This window comes from Palaemon carinicauda, chromosome 1, assembly GCF_036898095.1.
Source record: "Palaemon carinicauda isolate YSFRI2023 chromosome 1, ASM3689809v2, whole genome shotgun sequence".
Taxonomy (NCBI): Eukaryota; Metazoa; Arthropoda; class Malacostraca; order Decapoda; family Palaemonidae; genus Palaemon; species Palaemon carinicauda.
In genome coordinates, this window is record NC_090725.1 from 111,561,394 (window position 1) to 111,587,048 (window position 25,655).

A 25,655-nucleotide genomic window follows, 5' to 3' on the forward strand; every position below is an offset into this window, starting at 1 on the left:
GGCCCCTACACTGAGGGTATAAGGAGTGAGGATCGGTGTCCAAGGCCGACATAAAGGTACCACAAGGGCGGCCGGCTTGTCCAGGGCACGTACGCAAGATGAAAGAATAGAGGCCAACTTCAAACACACACTGAAAGAAAAAGCAAAACAAATTATGGCAGTCAAAAACGGAGGAGAGCGCAGACAGGTCTGTCGTCTCTCCGGGCCAAAAGCAAAGTGAAGCACTCACTGTGTGTGTGAGGGGGGAGGGGTAGCAAGCTATCCCTCCCTACCCCCCCCCCACTAACCAGCGGTGGGGTAGTAAACCCTCGTTAAAATTCTTATGGCTCGTCATTCAGCTACGCCGAAGTAATTACCCCATGTAACTAGCTAAGGTTTGTATTTCAGTTACGGAACAAATATGTAATTAGAATACAGAGTACATACTCAAACATTAAATTAGAACTGAACATGCAAAATATTGGTTACATAGTGCTGTCCTTTACAAATTTTGCAATAAAATACATCTGAGGATTAATGAAAGTATTTTGCAGGTTTGTCAAGGAACCAGCCTCCCAATGAGATACTACCGCTAGAGTTATTGGGTCCTTTAACTAGCCAGATATTACAACATTTGATTACTCTCTGGTTATGGCTCATTTTTTCTGTACCTACACATACACTAAATTGTCTGGCCTATTATTCACACATTCTTCTCATTTATTGTACACCTGACAACACTAAACTAAACAGAGAATTCTTCTCTCAAGGGATTAACAACTGCACTGTAATTGTTCACCAAGTATTTTCCACTTGGTAAGGGTAGAAAAGACTCTTTAGCTAAGTAACATGGCCTTGTGCTGCTTGGATTAGAGTTTTCTTGCTTGAGGGTACACTCAGTCACACTATTCTATCTGTTTCCTTATTTCCTCTCCTTACAGGGTTACTTTCCTGTTGAATCCCTTTGGCTTATAGCATCCAGCTTTTCCAACTAAGGTTGTAACTTAGCTAGTAATAATAATAATACTAACAGAGACTCTCCTTTACTTGCTACCATGTAAGCACACCAATAAAAAAGATATTGTATTAAAAGAGTTCGAGGTATACAATGCAGTTTGTATAATTTTCAATATCCTTCATATATCCAGGTTATAATCATACTTAATTGAGAGAGAGAGAGAGAGAGAGAGAGAGAGAGAGAGAGAGAGAGAGAGAGAGAGAGAGAGAGAGAGAGAGAGAGAGAGAGAGAGAGAGTGTGTGTGTGTGTGTGTGTTACAAGGATTTTGAATGTCTAAGAATTCTTAGTCCATCTGTGGGGACTCCATTTACTCTTTAGTAGAGCGATTTAGTTAAGCATTTAGAGAGTTCTTATGATCTTGTCTAACTTATTCTTGAACTCGTTTACCATGTTATTGTTTACTGCATCTGCTGGAAGTCTATTCCAAGTATTTGCTATTTTGTAAGTAAAGAAATTGTCACATTAAGTGGTATTGTATCTTTTTAATTCCAGTTTGTGTCTAGTACCTCTCTACTGATTTGTGCTAAGTGTGAATAGATTGTTGTAATCTACATTTGTTATTCCTTTGAGAATTTTGAATGCCTTTATTATCTGTCCCCTTGGTCGTCAAGTTTGTAGATCAAATAAGTTTAAACGTTCCATCCTACGACTATATCTAAATTGCCTTAGAGTTAGAACTAGTTTGGTGGCCCTAGCTTGTACTGCTTCCAGTCTATCTATATACTTCTGAATACTGTACTTGGATCAGAATTGTACTCCTTATTCTAGATGGGGTCTTCCTAGTGATGTGTACAGCTATAGTACAGTGTCTTTGTTTCTGTATATGAATTATCTCTTTATGAGAGAGAGAGAGAGAGAGAGAGAGAGAGAGAGAGAGAGAGAGAGAGAGAGAGAGAGAGAGAGAGAGAGAGAGAGAATAGTAAATCTCTTTCAAAATGTTTTTAAAACAAAAGAGAAAAACAAACCATATTCAAAATATAAGGTCTATAGCATGGGTTCTGCTATACTGTAATGTGTTTTCATAAAAATTATTTCCATTACAGATGTATAAAATGTATCCTAACTGCATCCAAGGAGGATGTTATAACCCGGCTAACCCTAGAGGGGGTCACGAGTGTTGTTGGGTGCATAGCGGATGTTCTGCTGTTCCATTTGTTTGGAGTGGGTTAGTGCTGCTCAGAATAAGGATCCTGAGGCAGCCCATAATTGAGTCAATGCCCTTTCTCTCCATTCTGTGTATTTAAAAGGATCTTCTAAGACTGCGATTTCTGCTGAGTATCTATCCAGTAAGGACCTTCAAGTACTAATTGATATCCAATATTCAGCAGTTAGGGGTTTTGGAAATGGGGCCTTAGTGGACCAGGCCCCTTTCCAGGTTGTTGACTTTGGATCGGATGATGACCTAAACCAGACAGAGGAGGAGGCCTTATTGCTGGGTCCTTCAGAGGAGCCTCTGGGGATAGCCTGAAGATCGTGCCTCTGCCTAAGTTGGATACAGTTCAGGGTTCAACTATGCACGGTACCAGTCCTGGCACTCCCAGTAGATGCCTCTCTGTTAGCTAGAATAGTGGAGGCTTCCATTCGCTCCCTTTATAGTTAACCCGCTTTTAGTGTGGTTCTGCCAGGTACAGATAACCTGTCTTCTGACTCTTCCACATTCCAGCCCAGGGATCCAGCTGTAGCTGGGCCTTCGGGTTCCCAGCTGTTGCTAGATTCTATAGTGGTGCCGCTTCTTCTGTTCCTTCAGATTAAATGGTGGTGGTCCTTCTGGCAAAAATGACAAAATTAAAATGCGAGTCTATGAAGGAGGTGCTTCGTAAGGGTGACTTCACCTTGCCCAAAGAGTAGTCCCTTTCTGAGAGGATACCCTAATAAGTTTGAAGGGTTCAAAGACCTAAAAGTGTATCATGAGGTATTCTTAGCCAAGAAGTGGGACGCTCAAATTGGAACTACAGTAATCAATTAGGGTATTTTTTCCTACTACAGTAGCGATCGAAATTCAGCCACCCATGATCAGACAAAATAAGGCATTCGTTACACCTATCATCAAGTTTGCAAACTTTACCCCTACATTTAATACATAATGAATGAGGATCAATGGAGGCCTTTGATAAACGGGTCTTACACCCACTAGCACACACCCTAAAACCACTAGAGGGGGTGGCCATTTTGAACTTTGAAAGAGAGATAAAATACAAGCAAGGGTAAAAAAATCAATATCCAAACTTATAACTAGAGTATCCAAATGAAAAACCAATCAAGCGAGAGTCAAAAAACCAGAATTATTGTACTTTACCAAAGGGACAGCAATAATCAGTCAAAAAGCGAGGAGAATATCCAACCAATGTTACCGCTAGCGCCGGCAGGGAAGATATGAATACCAATGGAATGGTTTCTGGGTACCTCGCCAGAGGCGCGGTAGCACACCTGGCTATCCAATCGGCGATTGGCGCGAGTTTTGAATTTTTCTGCCGTGACGCCAGGGACGTAAGCTATATATATAACCACCAGGTAAGTCTTGTGTTTAAAAAAAGGTATTAGGATTAGGGGAATGTAGTGGTAGAGCTTTCACCCACTACTGCATTCGCTACTACGAATGGTCCCAAAGTGTAGCAGTCCTCGTAAAGAGTCTGGACACGTTTTAAATAATGTGAGGCGAACACAGATTTACTCCGACAAAAGGTTGTGTCCATAATGCTCTGTAAAGATCGATTCTGCTTGAAAGCTACAGAAGTTGCCACAGCTCTGACTTCGTGTGTCTTCCCTTTCAGCAGCTTGAGGTCTGCCTCACCGCAGTGAGCGTGAGCCTCTCTTATCAAGAGCCTGATAAAATATGACAGAGCTATCTTTGACATTGATAAGGATGGTTGATTGATTGATTGATTGAAAGTTTTCTGGCATCCTGACATCTAAGGTCATTGACGCCGATAGCATTTATTATATATGAAAAATAAAAGAGAATTCAATTAAAACCATAAAAGTTAAGAAGTCATTATAATAGTTAAATAGTTTTCAGAAGACCTGCTTCTGAAATAAATCTAAAAATTCCGCTCGCATAGTAGGACACATCATGTCCAAGAATCTTGGCAAGGATGAACCTGCCATCCTCACCTCGAGCCTCAAACAGATATCTATTTCTTAAGTTAGTAAAATTAGGGCATTCAGTCAACAAATGCCTCACTGTTAAATGTACTAAACAATCCTCGCAATATGGTTGGTGTTGGCCCTTCAGCAGAAACTCGTGTGTCAACCGTGTGTGACCAATACGGAGACGCCAAAGAGTCGTCTCCCATTTTCGAGGCATCATATCATGCCTCCAATGTGATATGATATTTGTTACTTCCCTCATTTTATTGCCATCTTCACTATCCCAGTGCTGTTGCCATTTATTGCAAACCATTTTCTTGATGTAAGGTAGGAAATCATTACAGGGAATGGGATACCTCCTTGGTAGCAACTCGGATGCCGCACTCATCGCCAGTAAATCTGCCTTCTTATTCCCAGACACACCTACATGTGCTGGAGCCCAACAAAATTTACCTGTTATACCTCTCCGTCCAATATTATAAAGCCATTCTAAAATCTTTAAAACTATAAGGTTACTAGAATTAAAAACTTCTAAAGCTTGAAGAACACTCCTTGCATCACTAAAAATTGTAAAATTACCCTCATTTTCCAAAGCTATTTTCTCAATAGCGGTTAGTATGCCATACAGTTCGGCAGTAAATATGGAAGCTGTTATAAGAAGTGCACCTCTACAATTAAAATCATTACTATGTACAGTACTCCAAATCCAACGCCAGCATCAGATTTGGAGCCATCAGTATATATAAAAGTCAATCCCCTATGTTCTGCAACATGTTCCATAAAAAGAGACCTGGATTCTAAGTCAGTCATATTCTTCTTAACTCCAATAAAGTATTTACAAAAAGATACGTCGAGTAATTTCCATGGAGGCGTTGATGATACCTTGAATGGAAGCACCTTAATTCTAATTATACAGTAGTCCCAGACGCCTTTCAAGTAGCTGAGTTTAGTGCATGTCAGACTCTTTAGAAGTGGGAACTACAGGGGGTTTTGAGATGGCCACAGCAGCTGTGGTCTAGTTGCTATGCCAGCTTCTTTACAAAGCCTTCCAGATCTTTATTTAGGCAAAGTATGAGGTGAAGCTCCGTCTCCTTGTAAACCGATATTACTTAATACTCTCTATATCACGGATTTCTGGGGTCAGATAAGTTTTATAGTTTTCATAGATAGATGTGAGAGGCAAAAGAGTGTGCTAGGAGTAGAAATGAATGGCAAGGGATTGTGGAGCAGTTCCAATAGGCCCTGCTGTTACCTTGGGTCACCTTAAGGTGACAGATCGGGTAGCGGCTGCAAGAGAGTCAGCATCTGAAGCTTCATTTGTGGTGGAAAACAGGGGGTGGGAAGGCTATGGCACCCTAGCAGTGCTAAACAAACCTGGCTGAGTCCCTCGTCAGGCAAAGAGGAACAATGAAAAAAAAAATCACCCCTTTGTTTCTTTTAATGTCGGCTAACCCCAAAAATTGGGGGAAGTCCTATGGTAGATAGAGAATTATTTTTTATATAGTAATTTTGGGGCCTAAAAATTAATAAAGCAAATTACAGTAATAAAGTATATACTCATTAACTTATGATCTCACATATTGTGCAACCCCTCCAAAATAACTGTGATAGCCAAGAGATTACTGTACATATTATTTTCAGCAAAATCCTTGACGATTTTTGTTTATCAGATTTTCTCTTATAACTCCTCACATTCAATTTGATCTTGTTGGATGTTGATTATTTTCACATTTTGTTTAGGTCTTAGTTATTTGAGAGGTAGGAAGCCTAGTGGCTGGTGGCAAGGATACCAAACATCTTATTTGCAATCGTAAGATTTATGGTTAATCAAGATATATTTTTTTACTTTATAGAAAATCTTAATAAGTTGTTTAACATGGATTTGTATTTTTGTCTCGATTACTTCAAGTATTAACACTATCACCTGGTGCTAGAATTGGGTAAATGATTAATTCAGAACCTAATTAACTGTACACAAGCACAGGTACAAATCTCAAGAACTTGACTTTGAAAACAAATGCCTGGGTAAGCAATGTCTTCAGAATTAGTAAGGGTTCTCAGTGGGTGATATGGCATCAGTTAAAGGTAAAGGTGTTTCATTTCTGGTATCATATGAAGAGACGAGTACCAGAACGTCAGGCGGGCAAGCCCAACACTCAACTGTGATGCCCAACCACAGCAGTATCCTCACCAATAAAGAGCTTAAACTCATCAATCTGCTGCCACACAAATGCTAGGCAAATGCATTAACACTGTACTAGTCAGGAGGCCAGCAGACGAATTCAGCATTGGAGGTTCTGTGATAGGTTCAATACAAATTGAACCCGTGGGTCTCCCTTATACACACTGGGTTAGTGCTTTGCACCTTGATACACAACCCTAAAAATACCCAAAGCCTATACAAGCCAGCTGATAAGTGTCAAATGTACATACAGAAATGTCTAAATTGCTTTGGGATAAACATTCAAAATAGGAAGAAATATAACATAAGTAAAAAACTTAAACTGTAAAAGCTATAAAAATCAAGAATGAAATACTTATAACTACTATACTCTTTAAGTTAAATTAAATCTTAGTCTCTCAGGTAGCATTCTATTTCCTTGCCTGATGCACAGCAACGAAAAGAACAAAATGAAAATACTCACATAATCAGGTAAGGAAAATGTTAAAGCAAGATCAGTGACATTATGTTCTGACGTGCCTTTGACCTGTTCATGGAAGAGACTTAGTTCTGCCACCTTTCTTGTCTGTTGGAAACCAAAATACCGTAATAATAGGATTGTACGTCCAAAGCTTAATGTCAAAATTTTTAAAATACAGTAATACATTACATGAAATCCAATTTCTTTCAGAAAATATCATGTGTGTAAGATAGAATTCAATCTTCAAGTTTAGGTTGTAAGAAATAAAATATGATTTTTGATGAGGAAAAAAATTTAAAATCAAAAGGTCTTACCTCATGTTTGATTTTAATTTTTATTGGACCATCTGGAGCCTTCCCTCTTATCACCAGCTAGAAGATCAATACATCTTCAGTTTATATCAATACAGTATACTGTATTTGGGCTTTCAACTGTCCTAGGTAATTAAAACGTTGTAATATTCCGAAGTTGTTTTTCGTAATTAAAAGAGAAAAGCTACAGAACATAAAACTTTTGATAACATACTTCACTACCAATATAAATTAACTTGATTCAAAAGGTTACATTAAGGGTCAAAGGTAAAACTTGAACAGGTACAATCAGCTAGTCATGTAGAGCATTTGTAAACCATATCACAGTGTAGTATGAAAACTGCAATATCGTACAGATTTTAACAGCAAATCTACTCACATAGAAAACTCGTAAAATTTTTATTCTAATGGAGATGAAGCATATGAGTAATTTAAGTATAGAGAGTCCTCAACTTACAAACTAAATAGGTTTCAAGAAGCTGTGTATAAGTCAAATTGTTTGTAAGTTGAATTATTTTCAGGTCAAATGTTTAATTTTGGCAAAGGGTAAGCTTCACCTAACTCTTATGCTTACGATTTTCAGCTATAAAGTCAACAGGTCGTCCCGTTTCACATTACAAATGTCGTCTCGCTTACTGCATTAAATTATATTATTACAGTATTTCATTATGAATTTTAGATACAATATCTGAGATTTATAATTTCTGTTGGATTTGTGTTTATATCTCTAAATGTTTGTAAGTTGAGGAACCTCTATATTGGGCTTACTCATTAATATGAAGCCCATATTTAGTCTTATCAATATCTTTCAAATATAGTACCCTGTATGTTCCTAAATATCGAGTCCTTTATGTCTGGGTAGTGATAAAACCCAGATCTGGAGACATAAGCAGGGTTTTTCTAGTATCAAACTACTGTGTGTGACATCTAGGAATAAGGTGGTGCAGCAGGAATATTTTATGAATAAACAACAAGTAAAACATTCTTCGTTGCTGATATGCATGAGTAAAACTGTCTCATTACTGTCTTGAATGAAAATGAAGTTGATCACACTAACAAAAAACATAAATTCTGCCCAAAACAGTTTTTTGATAACTAAATAATACTGTATGCCAAAAAATGTCAACATCCAATTGAACATCTAACTACTTTTGTGTAAGTACCAGAAAATGTAAAATGGTACCAAAAATAAATGTTTCATTGTATTAAAAACACAAAATAAAACTTATTAAAAGAAAAATCTTACCTTTAGCACCTGGCAATGAAATACCGAGCCATGAGCAGCTTTCCAAATTTCTGGAAGAACAGGTCCGACGTACTTGCTGGGAGGTTCCCCACGAAACATGGCCCCTTCTCTCCTGAATGTTGTACCGTAAGACGAAACCCAAAGACTGCGCGTTACACCGTCAGATACTAAAAGCCTGTAACAAAAACATTGATTTAGAAATGAATTTAACAGTAATCTTATGGCACCTGTCAACTGAAACGTTACTTATGATACTTATTCTATTCTACAATACTGTAGTACCTAATAATAACATGGCTCCTGAAACGCAATTTACAAATGAATTTACAATAAATTTCTGGGTCGACCTGTGGCTGCCGGTGAAAAGAGTCCTTCTTATATATCTTTTCTGATAAAACCTTCCAATTATACCAGAGAAAGATAAAAGCGCACCTGTCAACTGAAATGACAAATTCGTAGGTAATTTGTATTTTTCCTAACTATACAAACCTTAGCTATTTAATATGGGTAATTACTTTCGGCGTAGCTGAAATGACGAGCCATTGGAATTTTAACGAGGGTTTACTACCCCACCGCTAGTTAGCGGGGGGTAGGGAGGGTAGCTTGCTACCCCCGCCCTTCACATACACCTGTGCTTGAGCTCACTTTGCTTAGAGGTAGGACTTCACGGGGGATAGGGCTGGCGGGCAAGTTTGATTAAATAGCTAAGGTTTGTATAGTTAGGAAAAATACAAATTACCTACGAATTTGTCATTTGTTCCGTAACTGAAATACAAACCACGCTATTAAATATGGGTGACTCACCCCTTAGGAAGGGTGGTAAGTCCCAGCCAGTACTGGCTCTTGGCTTTGCCCGGGGACTCAGTATCTAAGTGTGTCAGCACTCAACAATAAGGAGTTCCTGCACCTCGCTAGAACCTTGCTGCGCAAGGGCTGTGGCCTACGTAAGGTGTGTGTGAAGGTCTGAAGTGTGACTCGTCCAAGGAAGTTGACCTATAGTCCTTTAGATGGAAACTTTAGGACTCTCCCAATACCACCTCGTCAGGGTATGGGGACGTGGCAGTATTAGCTTAATACTAGGAACACAAGGAAACATGGTTTACCTGCAGTGGTTCGAGGTCAGCTGTGCAGAGAACCCAGGATGCTGCTTTCCCCAAGAGAGCGGAGGATGAAGAAAAGAATAAGGGCCAGACAAACCTTTTCATTCATGCAGACTAAGACCGGGTAACAATGCCCTCAACCTTCTGCTACTTGTCCATTAAGGAGCCTGAGATTTAAACCAGCTGTTGTGCAGCCACCACAGGGACGATAGAGAACGTATCGAGCCTCCTGTGGGTCACGTCTTGCAGGTAGTGGGGTGTGAAGGTCGTCTGACGCTTCCACACCACCGCTTGTAAAACCTGCGTCACAGAGAAGTTCTTCTTGAAGGCCAGGGACGTAGCTACGCCCCTGACATCATGTGCTCTAGGGCGATGTGACGGAGGAGGGTCAGGATTCAGGGACAGATGGATTACCCTACGAATCCATGCTCAGATAGTATTCTTGGTAACCCTCCTCTTTGTTCTCCCAGTGCTCACAAACAATGCCTGCACTTGGGGACAAACTGCAGCCGTTCTTTTGTGATATAGCCTCAGACTCCTTACTGGGCACAGTAAGAGATGGTCTGGGTCATCTGTTACAGAACGAAGACTTGAGATCTGGAAAGAGTCGAACCGAGGGTCCGGCACTACCGGATTCTGAGTCTTAGCAATAAACTCAGGGACGAATCTGAACGTTACCTCCCCCCATCCCCTTGAATGGGCGATGTCATACGAGAGACCATGAAGTTCACTGACTCGCTTGGCCGAGGCCAAAGCTAGTAGGAACACCGTCTTCCAAGTTAGGTAGCGATCTGAAGCCTGGCATAATGGTTCGTAGGGAGGTCTCTTAAGAGACCTGAGAACTCGAACCATGTTCCATGGAGGAGGTCTCACTTCCGACTGAGGGCAGGTAAGTTTATAACTTCGTATGAGTAGGGAAAGTTCCAGCGAAGAAGAAATGTCCACTCCTTTGAGACTGAAGGCTAGACTTAAGGCTGAGCGATAGCCTTTCACTGCCGAGACTGAAAGGCGCATTTCTTCTCGCAAATACACGAAGAACTCCGCTATTGCTGGAATAATGTCATCGAGTGGAGAGATACCCCTTCCACGACACCAACCACAGAAAACTCGCCACTTTGCCTGGTAGACCCCTGCGGATGACCTTCGCAGGTGTCCAGACATCCTGTTCGCAACCTGTTGCGAAAATCCTCTCTCCGCAAGGAGATGCTGGATAGTCTCTAGGCGTGAAGTCGAAGCGAAGCTACGGCTCTGTGAAAGATGTTGGCGTGCGGTTGTTTGAGTAGCTCGTGTCGTGGAGAGAGTTTTCTCGGAAGTTCCGTTAGGAGTTGCAGAAGGTCTGGAAACCATTCCGCGTGATGCCATAGTGGAGCTATAAGGTTTATTGAGAGATTGACTGATATTCTGGTCTTGTTGAGTACCCTCCTCATCAGAAAGAACGAGGGAAAGGCGTATATGTCAATGTTGTCCCACCGTTGTTGGAAGGCATCTTGCCAGAGTGCCTTGGGATCCGGGACTGGGGAGCAGTACAGCGGGAGCTTGAAGTTCAGCGCTGTAGCGAACAGATCCACAGTCGGGGAACCCCACAAAGTCAGGACTTTGTTGGCTACTAGATGATCCAAAGACCACTCGGTACTCACTATCTGAGACGCTCTGCTCAGACTGTCGGCGAGCACATTCCCCTTGCCTGGAATGAAGCGAGCCGATAGTGGAATCGAGTGGACTTCGGTCCATCTCAGTATCTCTACTGCAAGATGGTATGACTGCTCTGAAAAGGAACCTGCCTCCTTGTTGATGTAAGCCACTACTGTGGTGTTGTCGCTCATCACCACCACAGAGTGACCCGCCAGGTAATGTTGGAACTGTTGAAGGGCCAGGAATATGGCTTTCATTTCTAGCAGATTTATATGGAGGCACTTTTCTGATTCTGACCATAGGCCTGAGGTCCTGTGGTGAAGAACGTGGGCCCCCCACTCTTTCTTTAAGGCGTCCGAAAACAGCATCAAATCCGGGGGGAGGACGAGAAGATGCACTCCCCTTCGTAGGTTTTCGTCTGTCACCCACTACTGAAGGTCCGTCCGTTCCGCAGGACCCATAGGAATCATGACGTCCAGGGAATCGTCACCTTGATTCCACCGGGACTTGAGTCGCCATTGAAGAGATCTCATTCTGAGGCGACCGTTGGGAACTAGACGGGCCAAGGATGAGAGGTGACCGAGGAGACGTAACCATGATTGGGCTGGGAGCTCTTCTCGTCTGAGGGAAGGACTCATGACCTTCCTCAGCCTTGCTATCCTGTCGTCTGATGGGAAGGCTTTGTGGAGATTGGTGTCTATGATCATGCCTAGATATACCAGTATTTGAGTAGGAAACAGAGAAGACTTCTCGAGATTTACCATGATCCCCAGATCTTGGCAAAGTCCCAGAAGTTTGTCTCGGTGTCGAAGAAGGGCTGACTCAGAGTCTGCTAGGATCAGCCAGTCGTCCAGATAACGGAGGAGACAGATGCCGAGATGCCGATCCTGTGTGCCCACGACGATATTAGGGTGAACACTCTGGTGAAAAACTGAGGTGCTGTGGAGAGACCGAAACACAGCACCTTGAACTGGTAGATCTTGTTGTCTAGGCTGAATCTTAAGTACTTCCTTGAAGACGGATGGACTGGGATCTGGAAGTACGCGTCCTTCAGGTCCGGTGTACACATGAAGTCTTGCGGTCTCACTGCAAGTCTGACCGTGTCTGCCATCTCCATGCTGAACGGGGTCTGTTTGACAAACCTGTTCAGAGCTGAGAGGTCGATGACTGGTCTCCAGCCTCCAGACGTCTTCTTTACAAGAAAGAGTCGACTGAAGAAGCCTGGGGAGCCGTCAACGACCTCTTGGAGAGCGCCCTTCTTCAACATGGTCTCGACTTCTGCCCGAAGGGCTTGCCCCCTTGCCGATCCCATGGCAAGGGAGCTCAACGACACTGGATTCGCTGTCAGGGAGGTAGAGATGTTGTGAACAGGACGCGATATCCTTGACTGATTACGGAAATCATCCAGGAATTGGCCCCGAGTTGCTGCCACCTGTTTGCACAACTTTGTAGGCATCCCCCCTACTGGTGGACATGCAGATGGACTGCCAATCCTAGCGTTTGTGGCCTCGGCCACTCCCTCTAGTATTTTTTCCTCCCCTGGAAAACTTTTTGCCTTTCTTGTCCTTGACAGGAAAGGGCTTCGACATTGTTGTGTTCGCTGTAGCTGCCGGTTTCGTGGTCTTGGTAGGACGTGGTTGCTGGGTTGCTGGAGGTTTATAGGGTTTCGATGTTAAAGCCCTATGTAGGAGAGAGTACTGGTTGGACTTCCCCCACCTCTCAGCCGCCTGCTCCAGGTCCTTAGGCTCAAACAAATTCTTCCCCAAGATGGAAGAATGTCTGAGCCTGCTGATCTCGATACTGGAGACCTTTTGGTGGAATCTCTCCGACACCGCATCTCAATGTTTCAAGATGGTATTAGCCCACAAGTTCGAGACTTGGTGGGCTAGAAACACGATGGTACGAGTGCCTGAGAGTAAAAAGGTCTCCATGGCCTTCCTGGTACTCTCTTTGGACAAGTTCTCAGATCGTAACAGGATGCCCAGAGACCCTAGCCAGATGTCCAGCCACGAAGTTGCCTGCATGGCACACTTTGCTACCTTCTCCTGCCTAAGGATCTCCGTAGCCGAGAACAACACTTGCCAGTTGGAGTCTCTCTCTAGAGGGACTCCCCTGGTAAGCTCTTCTAAAGAGTGGTGTAAGGGAAGAGCTAAACAAGTCTCCTCCATGATGTCAAAGTACCTCCTCTGATGGACACGAGGAGGCGGGAGGAGCTTGTTACCGGCGCTGGATCGGCTGGAGGAGGCAAGATCGGAAAGCTGGCCTTCGACCTTATCTCTGGCACTCTAAACCCCTTGAGACCAGGGCAAAGCCGTGCTGGCCTTTGAGGGTTTTTGAGTACCAAAGACTCGGTGCAAGACAGTGTCCTTGCCCTCACGAGGGGGAATCTCTGGATCTGCGAACACATTGAGAATCCTAATAAGGGTCAGAACCTGCCAGAACGCATGCTCCGACTCCTGTAGCTCTCCTCCTGAAGGGCTAGCAGCGAAGTCTCCTGTCCCCAAAGGCTCTTCTTGGGGGGACTCGTGGACGTTGTCCGAGGGCTTGGCTGGCTCTGGTCTAATCCTTGAGGATGTCTTCGGTAAAGTCTTGGAGTCCTTCGACTCCCTCCTGGGGGGGGGGGACGCAATGATGATGACTTAGCCTCGCGGGTGGGATTGCGCTGGGGGTCGCGCGATAGAATTTGGCCTGGGTCGCGTGCGCGAATGCTGACGCGCGAGGGCGATGGCGTGGATGCGCGGGCGAGCGATGGCGCGTTCGGGAGATTGCAGAGGGCGCTCAGCAGGCTGGATGAGCGCTCGCGTACGCAAAGGCGATTGTTTGTGCGCGGGCGCGCAGGATCTCGAAGAGCCCATTAGGGCGATAACGTTGGGCGCGCGCAGGACATATATCCCTTGCGCGCGGGCGCGCATGAGAGCGCACATCTGGTTGTATAGGCGGGCGCACGTCGGAGACCGCGCAGGTGAAGGATGGCGAGCAGGCGCAGTCCGATGGCGCGTTGGAGAGCGCTGGCGAGCAGGGGAAGAGGTTATCTTCCCCTCTGCGCCCAGATCAGAAGATCGTGGGCGCGCAGTAGCGCGCTGATGAATAGGTGAGCGTTGGCGCACAGGTGAGTGCTGGTGCGCAGGTGAGCGCTGGCGCGCTATAACAGGATCAACAGCAGCTGAGCACTTGTGCGCTGGTGAACGTTGGCGCGTAAGGGACTTGGACACAATTTTGTGTGAACGTCCCTTGTGCCCCGAAGGGACCGTTGCCCGTTTAACAACGGGGTGAGTAGGCGCCCACAGCGCATCAGCGGCCAGGAACGGCGACGGCAGGTCAGCAGGTCTGGCGGGTGGAAGGTCGGCGTGTCCTTTGCAAGGACGACCTTCCACCGAAGGAGATCGCGAACGATCTGCAGAGAGGTCCAGGGATGTAACTGGTAGAGTCGGCGAACGACGGCGAGGTTCCTCTGCGGCGGACTGCGGAGATGATGAACCGAAGAGGCGCCTCCTAACATCCTTGTGAGGTGAAGGAAGGCCTCTTTGGCGAAGAGGAAGGCAGGCTTTACGCCTTATATGCCCTCTGGGGGCCGTTGGGTCAGCAGGCTGACCATCAGCAGTCCTCCGAAGAGGAGTCTCTGTGAGTGAACTCCCCCGAGGGGGAGAATCACCGGCAGGAGAGACCGTTGGACTTAGTTCCTCCCTCGAAAGATGTTCAAAGGGGGGAACTAAGCCTTCAGCTACATCAGCATCATCAGGAGCAGAGGTTTGATACAACTCATCAGAAGCCTCTGCCACAAAAACGTCGACGATAGACAGAGGATCAACCTCTGCTAAAGTCGGCGATTGTTTGACAGCTGCCACCAACCTGATCATGTCAAACAAGGCTTCCTTGGAGGGCGAACCCTCAAGCCCCAAGGAAGCCCAAAGCTGCAACAAATCATCATTAGTAACATTTACATTTAAATCCTCCCCCGGGACAGGAGGAGCTGCCTCGCTATGGGAGGCAACTCCCTCTTCCAAACCCCGAGATCGGTCAACAGAACTGCGGCCTACACTACCACTCGACAGTTTCTTGGAAGAAACCGATTGAGTGGGAGCTTCGGAGGAGGTTTGGGCCATGGAAGAAGAGCCCTTGGGATTTACTCCTTTCAAAGAAATCTTCGAAGGAGAAATATCCCGCCTGGACTTCTTCTTCCGGCGTTGGGGAAACCTCTCCCACTGGGAGGTAGACCACTCCCTACACTCACCACACACATTATTCTTATCACACCATTGGCCCCTACAATAAGGACAAAAGGTGTGGGGGTCCGTTTCAACCGCCGACATATACGTACCACAAGGGCGGTCAGGTAAACCAGGACACTTACGCATCGCAGAGGCCAACTTCACACACACTCTGTCAAAGGAAAAGCAAACAAAAGATTAGTAATGGCTGTCAAAGAAGGCGAGGGTGACAGCGGACACGTCCGAGTACCACCCGAGCCTAGAGGAAAGTGAGCTCAAGCACAGGTGTGCAAGTTACAATAGTGACACTTTTGAGTAATCTCTCAATTTTTGATTAAGTATATTTTGAATATACAGTATATCAAATGTACGATGGCATCACGAACTTCTGTTTATGTACGCTGGCATCACGAATTCTGTTTGCTTGACTATGTTGACATGTCAGTTCCAAGTTGTTTGATGAGGAAACCGAGCTATTTTCTTTTTATAACCCCTTCCCTCTTCCTCAACTTATCTTGCTAATTATTGCTTTCCCAGAATTTAAATAGCCACCTAATTACTGTGCAAGAAGATGAGAGCTGCAGGATTGCATTATTTTGGAGTAAATGGAGAACATGGTGTTGTTAACAATTACCCACAAATTAATCCCTACAATATGATAAAGTAAATCACAAATAAATACCTACAATATGATAAAGTAAATCACAAATGAATCCCTACAATATGATGAAGTAAATCGCAAATGAATCCCTACAATACAATAAAATAAATCACAAATTAATCCCTACAATATGATAAAGTAAATCACAAATAAATACCTACGATATGATAAAGTAAATCACAAAATAATCCCTACAATATGATAAAGTAAATCACAAATGAATCCCTACAATATGATAAAGTAAATCGCAAATAAATCCCTACAATATGATAAAGTAAATCACAAATAAATACCTACAATATGATAAAGTAAATCACAAATAAATACCTACAATACGATAAAGTAAATCACAAATTAATCTCTACAATACGATAAAGTAAATCACAAATTAATCCCTACAATATGATAAAGTAAATCACAAACAAATACCTACAATACGATAAAGTAAATCACAAATTAATCCCTACAATATGATAAAGTAAATCGCAAATGAATCCCTACAATATGATAAAGTAAATCACAAATGAATCCCTACAATACGATAAAGTAAATCACAAATGAATCTCTACAATACGATAAAGTAAATCACAAATGAATCCCTACAATATGATAAAGTAAATCACAAATAAATACCTACAATATGATAAAGTAAATCACAAATTAATCCCTGCAATAAGTAAATCACAAATAAATACCTACAATATGATAAAGTAAATCACAAATAAATACCTACAATACGATAAAGTAAATCACAAATTAATCCCTACAATATGATAAAGTAAATCACAAATGAATCCCTACAACATGATAAAGTAAATTACAAATAAATCCTTACAATATGATAAAGTAAATCACAAATTGGTAATTGTTAACAACACCATGCTCTCAATTTACTCCAAAATAATGCAATCCTGCAGCTCTCATCTTCTTGCACAGTAATTAGGTGGTTATTTAAATTCTGGAAAAGCAATAATTAGCAAGATATGTTGAGGAAGGGGGAAGGGATTATAAAAAGAAAATAGCTCGGTTTTCTCACTAAACGAGTTGGATGTGACATGTCAACATCGTCAACCAAACAGAATTCGTGATGCCAGCGTACATAAACAGAAGTTCGTGATGCCAGCATACATTTGTTATACTGTATATTCAAAATTTACTTAATTAAAAATTGATTAATTACTCAAAAGTGTCCATGAAATATGCAAGTTACAATAGTGACACTTTTGAGTAATAACTCAATTTTTGATAAAGTATATTTTGAATATACATTATATCAAATGTACGCTGGCATCACGAATTCTGTTTGCTTGACTATGTTGACATGTCAGTTCCAAGTCGTTTGGTGAGGAAACCGAGCTATTTTCTTTTTATAACCCCTTCCCCCTTCCTCAACATATCTTGCTAATTATTGCTTTTCCAGAATTTAAATAACCACCTAATTACTGTGCAAGAAGATGAGAGCTGCAGGATTGCATTATTTTGGAGTAAATGGAGAACATGGTGTTGTTAACAATTACCCACAAATTAATCCCTACAATATGATAAAGTAAATCACAAATGAATACCTACAATATGATAAAGTAAATCACAAATGAATCCCTCCAATATGATAAAGTAAATCGCAAATAAGTCCCTACAATATTATAAAGTAAATCACAAATAAATACCCACAGTATGATAAAGCAAATAACAAATGAATCCCTACAATATGATAAAGTAAATCACAAATAAATACCTACAATATCATAAAGTAAATCACAAATAAATACCTACAATATCATAAAGTAAATCACAAATAAATACCTACAATACCATGAAGTAAATCACAAATTAATCCCTACAATATGATAAAGTAAATCACAAATGAATCCCTACAATATGATAAAGTAAACCGCAAATAAATCCCTACAATATTATAAAGTAAATCACAAATAAATACCTACAGTATGATAAAGTAAATAACAAATGAATCCCTACAATATGATAAAGTAAAACACAAATGAATCCCTACAATATGATAAAGTAAATCACAAATGAATACCTACAATATGATAAAGTAAATCACAAATGAATCCCTACAATATGATAAAGTAAATCACAAATGAATCCCTACAATATGATAAAGTAAATCACAAATAAACCCCTACAATACAATAAAGTAAATCACAAATTAATCCGTACAATATGATAAAGTAAATCACAAATAAATACCTACAATACGATAACGTAAATCACAAATTAATCCCTACAATATGATAAAGTAAATCACAAATGAATCCCTACAATATGATAAAGTAAATCGCAAATAAATCCCTACAATATTATAAAGTAAATTACAAATAAATACCTAGAGTATGATAAAGTAAATAACAAATGAATCCCTCCATTATGATAAAGTAAAACACAAATGAATCCCTACAATATGAATAAAGTAAATCACAAATAAATACCTACAATATGATAAAGTAAATCACAAATAAATACCTACAATATGATAAAGTAAATCACAAATTAATACCTACAATATGATAAAGTAAATCACAAATAAATACCTACAATATGATAAAGTAAATCACAAATTAATCCCTAGAATATGATAAAGTAAATCACAAATGAATCCCTACATTATGATAAATTAAATCACAAATAAATACCTACAATATGATAAAGTAAATCACAAATAAATACCTACAATACGATAAAGTAAATCACAAATGGATCCCTACAATATGATAAAGTAAATCACAAATTAATCCCTACAATACGATAAAGTAAATCACAAATAAATACCTACAATACGATAAAGTAAATCACAAATGAATCCCTACAATATGATAAAGTAAATCGCAAATAAGTCCCTACAATATTATAAAGTAAATCACAAATAAATACCCACAGTATGATAAAGTAAATAACAAATGAATCCCTACAATATGATAAAGTAAATCGCAAATAAGTCCCTACAATATTATAAAGTAAATCACAAATAAATACCCACAGTATGATAAAGTAAATAACAAATGAATCCCTACAATATGATGGAGTAAAACACAAATGAATCCCTACAATATGATAAAGTAAATCACAAATGAATCCCTACAATATGATAAAGTAAATTACAAATAAATACCTACAATATGATAAAGTAAATCACAAATAAATACCTACAATACGATAAAGTAAATCACAAATTAATCCCTACAATATGATAAAGTAAATCACAAATAAATACCTACAATATCATAAAGTAAATCACAAATTAATCCCTACAATATGATAAAGTAAATCACAAATGAATCCCTACAATATGATAAAGTAAATCACAAATAACTACCTACAATATGATAAAGTAAATCACAAATAAATACCTACAATACAATAAAGTAAATCACAAATGAACCCCTACAATATGATAAAGTAAATCACAAATGAATCCCTACAATATGATAAAGTAAATCACAAATAAATACCTACAATATGATAAAGTAAATCACAAATAATACCTACAATACGATAAAGTAAATCACAAATTAATCCCTACAATAAGTAAATCACAAATAAATACCTACAATATGATAAAGTAAATCACAAATAAATACCTACAATACGATAAAGTATATCACAAATTAATCCCTACAATATGATAAAGTAAATCACAAATGAATCCCTACAATACGATAAAGTAAATTACAAATAAATCCTTACAATATGATAAAGTAAATCACAAATGAATCCCTACAATATGATAAAGTAAATTACAAATAAATCCTTACAATATGATAAAGTAAATCACAAATGAATCCCTACAATATGATAAAGTAAATTACAAATAAATCCTTACAATATGATAAAGTAAACACAAATAATTCCTTACCTTAATCCTTACAGAAGCTTTGCAGTAGAAAATGTGCTGGTCTTCCCGAAAAAATAAGTCAGAATCGGACCGTTGAGGCATTATTTCGCTGTTATTTTCTAATTTCACAAGAGTAACAATAGCTATACACTAAACGGAGAGCATTTCCATCATAATCAATTGCCGACATAAATGAAACTACACTCAAGTTCAAAATAGATTGATGTGCTTCCCTTGAAGTTCCCTCTTGGTGACGTCTTTACGCAATGGAGGTTAACTTGAATCTGAAGGCAGTGTTGCCAGATGGGCGAGTCTAAAAATCCGCAAAACTCATGATAAAAAATCCCTAAAACAACCAAAAAATCCCCATTTCCACAAATATATATTTTTTTTAACCCGGTAGGCTTTACTAATATAGAAATTACTTACTATACTTCATGTAAGTTCAAGCAAACTAATTGCAACAATATAAAGATTTACTCATCTATGTTTCTTCTTCATATAAATTTGTACAGAATATCGCCACCAGACACCCAAAATCCCAAAATCTAAGAATAAATCTCTATATCTGGCAACACTATCTGAAGGCGAAGGTGGGGGAAAAATGGCTGTTGTATAACAACATCCGGGAACTAAGAATTACTTGTAAGCTGTTAATTGGTTTAAAAAACCACCTGACAGATACGTCATTGTAAATGCACAATTTTAATCGACCGATACGTAAGTTATCATGCCCCAGCCCTTATTAAACATATACAGAAAAATACCACACTAGCCAGCACTCGAATTCCAGTTTCGCTAGAAATTAGAGTACCATACATTAACCTCCTGCTTTTCCAACTAAGGTTGTACATTCGCTAGTAGTAGTAGTAGTAGTAGTAGTAGTAGTAGTAGTAGTAGTAGTAGTAGTTGTAGTAAAATGTAAAAAAAAAACATTCACTTCCATGAACGGCCATCTTCGTTTCTCACTCATCTTTAGTATAAGTAACTGTATGGACAAATCATAGCCACATACGAATTTCAGGTAAGTATTCAAATAAATAACTTAATTTAAAAATACTATTTCAATGAATATTCCGAGAATTCAAGTGCTAATTTCCATAGTAGTGGGACAATAACTACCACCATCCTCATCTCCTATTGCCTATTAACGCAAAGGGCCTCGGTTAGATTTCACCAGTCGTGTCTATCTTGAGCTTTTAATTCAATACTTCTCCATTCATCATCTACTTCGCGCTCTATAGTTCTCAACCATGTAGAGCTAGGTCTTCCAACTCCTCTAGTGCCTTGTGGAGCCAAGCTGAACGTTTGGTGAACTAATCTCTCTAGGGGAGTGCGAAGAGCATGCCCCCACCATCTCCCTCTACCCCTTATCATGATCTCATCCACATATGGCACTCGAGGAATCTCTCTTATAGTTTCATTCCTGTTACTCTCTTCAAATGACCTAGTTTAATATATCTCCATTTACAAATTCAAAGTATCCCTGGCAATAATACTCACTTAAAATGGACTACTATGAGATTCAGGGCCTCTGTAACACGGTTTTTTCGCAATAATTTTTTATCTATGAATTTCATAGATATAACGCTTCTTCAGAATGCACATTATATCTACACATAAATTTTGACTATATTCTGCATTACATAGGTTGAATAAATTTGGTACTTGTAATGTAAAAGTGACGTTTTTTGAAGACGGGCCAACTTACTCAGAAAAAAAAGTTTCAAACGCACTCGTGTACACCTTTATGAACTCTGAAACCTCACCACTGATAATTGTCATAATGAACAAACCAAGAAAATATGTTAATAAATACAAAAACACTTCGATTATTAGTCTAACTCCCAAAATAAGTTTCCTAAGAAATTACAGTCTACTTTATAGGTCACAATCAGATTGACAAGGTGTAGGGAATAGTTGGTAATTTTCAAAAACGTAGTAGACAAGCTTGATTTGATAACTGCTATATCCAATGTCAAGCAATTTTTATTTATTGTCTATCTACCTACCTATTTACTGTTAAAAAAAAAAATAGCTGGTACCGTATTTTGGCTTTAATTGTCGTCAGAATGATGACTTCATGAGGCTCCACCCACTTTGGCCTCGATATAATTCAGGATAACACTGAAGGCTATCAGGGGCATTGTTGGATCAGAAAATTTAAATTCTGGCTATAAAAACTCATTTCTCGAGTAGTTGTAAGAAGTGTTAAATGATCCTCAAGGATCCCAGCAGTTGGCATAAACGTTTAATTCATGTATACTACTATTGCGGCACTACTGCTACAGTAGTATTACTACGCTAGCACAGATACCCCACTCACATTTATGTATCGTTCCGCCATTCATAAAGTCTTTGTCATGTTTTTTCACTGTGCAATAAGCCATGGCCTCCTCAGAAATTAGGTTAAAAATTAGATGATAGGTTATTTCATTAAGCTGGCAAATTATGGCAACTGGGTATGTTATTGTCGATGTTGAAGCTAAAGATAAAGTATGGTATCATTCCTTCATTGCATTATCATCTTTACTACTATTTGTTTTGCTACATGTAGTAATTATTTTAAAGGATAAATGAATTATGTTCACATTACTTCTATAAATTTCCATTAAATGTACAAATAAAACTCCTAAAACTATTCATGATTTATTTACAAAATGCAGTCATGCCCAAAACATAGCCAACACAGTCGTACGGCCTAAGAAGAAGAAAAAAATTATATCGGATGATCCGTTGGTCTGATGGAGATTTTAGCAAAAAAATCTTATTTTAACAAAAATAGTTATATAAAGACTGTTTACATACAATCTCTCTCTTCCTCCCTCTCTTGGTGGCATAGTGAATAGTTAATGGAAATGTTCAAAAGCCTGAATGACATTACAAGTATTATAATCATGTTACGGTAAATATAAATCAGACCATAAACATTTGATTTAAACTAGAAACTGAATAATTACCTATTCAGGCTATAATAAATATGGCCACGGGCTTTCTCTTGACTGTATAAAGTTGCAAGTCGTAAGACAAATGCAGTTTTGCAATCACGGGGGCAATTCCAAATCCTGTTAGCCATTCTTGACTGTTATGGGTTTCAGAGCCGATGGAACAAGGTGAATGGGTGTCTGGTGGATGGGCGGGGCAAAATTTTGTCAAAAGGTGTTTACATTGTTTACGTAATGAATGTTTTCGACTCTTGGCTCGTTATCACTGGCCATGGCGTCGGCTAGATCATTTTTACTCTATACAAATTAAAACTATCGGGTTTAGGTTATTGATAATGCTGACAAAATTTGTGTGTGGTTGTAAAATATACAAATGTCAACTTTCAGCTACATCCGATGCTTTGATAAGGAGCAAAGTCCAAAAAACCGTGTTACAGAGGCCCTGAATCTCATAGTAGGTTAAAATATGTCCAGTTACAAACTCAAACTTCTCAAGAAAAATCTTACCTATAACTCAAATTTGGTAGCAATCAATGGTCTAACCAACTCCCATCTATATAATGTCTGAATTGGAATAAAGTGAAGGTATATTTCTTTTTATATTTACGTTTCCTGTTTGTTTAGCTAAATCCTTCAAAGTGTGAGAGAGGGAAATTGAGCGAAAGGTTGTTAGTGTTATGACTGTTTGAAGTTAGTGAAACTTTTGTTATAATTGAAGGTTTTTTGTTTACATTTTATTTGTTAGATAGGCTAGGGCAGATGCGAAAGTATTTAGCAATTATTTTATTTAAATTCTGACTGCACCTGGAGGTTGTCGTTTAGAATGCTACATTCATTTATTTTCTATGAGTCTGGAAATGTTGTTTATTTATTATCAGTAAGCACTACTTTATCATTGCTTAATGTGGCAGTGAATGAGAGAATTGGTTTATCTATATTTTGATTGTGGTGTGATAGTTTAGTTAACTAGGAGTGTTTACAATTGTCCTTTTTCTACTTATTGACAGATCATACTTCCTCCTTTCCTGTGGCCTCTTCTGCAATTGGATTGAATAAGGACTTTGGATTCGAATGCAATTTGAAGTATATTGATGCTGATGGCCAAATCATACTTCCTCCTTTCCTGTGGCCTCTTCTGCAATTGGATTGAATAAGGACTTTGGATTCGAATGCAATTTGAAGTATATTGATGCTGATGGCCAAATCATACTTCCTCCTTTCCTGTGGCCTCTTCTGCAATTGGATTGAATAAGGACTTTGGATTCGAATGCAATTTGAAGTATATTGATGCTGATGGCCAAATCATACTTCCTCCTTTCCTGTGGCCTCTTCTGCAATTGGATTGAATAAGGACTTTGGATTCGAATGCAATTTGAAGTATATTGATGCTGATGGCCAAATCATACTTCCTCCTTTCCTGTGGCCTCTTCTGCAATTGGATTGAATAAGGACTTTGGATTCGAATGCAATTTGAAGTATATTGATGCTGATGGCCAAATCATACTTCCTCCTTTCCTGTGGCCTCTTCTGCAATTGGATTGAATAAGGACTTTGGATTCGAATGCAATTTGAAGTATATTGATGCTGATGGCCAAATCATACTTCCTCCTTTCCTGTGGCCTCTTCTGCAATTGGATTGAATAAGGACTTTGGATTCGAATGCAATTTGAAGTATATTGATGCTGATGGCCAAATCATACTTCCTCCTTTCCTGTGACCTCTTCTGCAATTGGATTGAATAAGGACTTTGGATTCGAATGCAATTTGAAATATATCAATGCTGATGGTGCCATGACTAGGAACAGACCTAAGATATCAAATTGACTATATTCCATCACATTGCATGGAAGTTTATAGCAGCCCACAGGACTGCACAGTGGGTTCAGACGTTCCAGTGTATTGCGTAGGTGACATTGTCCTTGTCCCCACACACTGTATATACTCTACTGTATATGTACATTCCAATTGGGCATTGGTTTGTTAGTTTATGACAATTTTTGTATTCTGTATCTTATTAGGTTTCAGTTTTATGTCAGTTTGGAATAATGTTTTTGAATGTTATTTGTAAGAAATATAGGTTTAAGGACACTATTTAGTTTCAAACATTTTTCCTGTGCAATAGTCCATTCATAAGATTACGAAGGTAGTAAGTTTGCATTACAAAGACTATTTGTCAGTTAGGTTAAAGGTGTAGGGTTTGATCGCCAGACTGGGGCTCGAGTCCTGCTAAAACTCGTTAGTTTTTTGGTCGCTGTAACTTCATCATCCTTGTGAGTTAAATTTGGCCAGTTTGTGGGAGCCGGTCAACCTGCTGAGTCAAATGCAGCCATTGCCTGGCCATCCCTGGTCCTGGCTTGAATGAAGAGAGGGGCTTGGACGCTGATCATATGTATATATGGTCAGTCTCTAGGGTATCATCCTGCTTGCTAGGGAACTAAGAGAACTAAAGGGAATTGTAGAGAGTGGAAGGAGCAGGGTGAGAAAATGTTTTTTAAATAACGTTCATACTCACCGACTTATCAGAAACTGATACTCGATCTGCATAGATTTGCTTCAAAGAACGTAGGTTTTTATAAACATCATGGCAAATATTTTATTTTAGGCGAAGCATTTTATTAAAGAATGAAAAGCAAATGAAGTTTCATTGGATAATTATGGCGTCAATGACCTTCGATGTCAGGATGCCAAAGAACTTCAAATCAATCAATCAATCAATCATTGGATAATTAAGCTTAGTTGACAATACAGCAATCCTCACCTTGATCCATTGCTCCTGTCATTAACAGAATCATCATGAGGTAATAGTTGATTTAGAAGGTACTCTGTATCTTTCTTGTAAATTAGTGGGTGTACCTGGAAATAAACAATAAATATAAGTGAGTTAACTAACAACTGAATGCAAGGAAAATAATAAGTTTAAAAGTATATAATACGTTAACTGCCCATATTCACTCTATATTGTCCAGTGATTTG

At 39.6% G+C, this 25,655-nt stretch overlaps 1 protein-coding gene across 1 annotated transcript in view; it reads right to left on the minus strand.

The window, feature by feature from the left end:
* The window catches only part of LOC137650926 (uncharacterized), a 144,421-nt gene that overhangs the window by 97,190 nt on the left and 21,576 nt on the right, over positions 1-25,655 (minus strand). The window contains exons 2-5 of the mRNA XM_068384073.1: positions 25,441-25,535; positions 8,284-8,458; positions 7,041-7,097; positions 6,730-6,831 (exon numbers count right to left, since the gene is read on the minus strand). Coding sequence (XP_068240174.1) covers positions 6,730-6,831; positions 7,041-7,097; positions 8,284-8,458; positions 25,441-25,535 — 429 coding nt within the window. The remainder of the gene's footprint in view (positions 1-6,729; positions 6,832-7,040; positions 7,098-8,283; positions 8,459-25,440; positions 25,536-25,655) is intronic.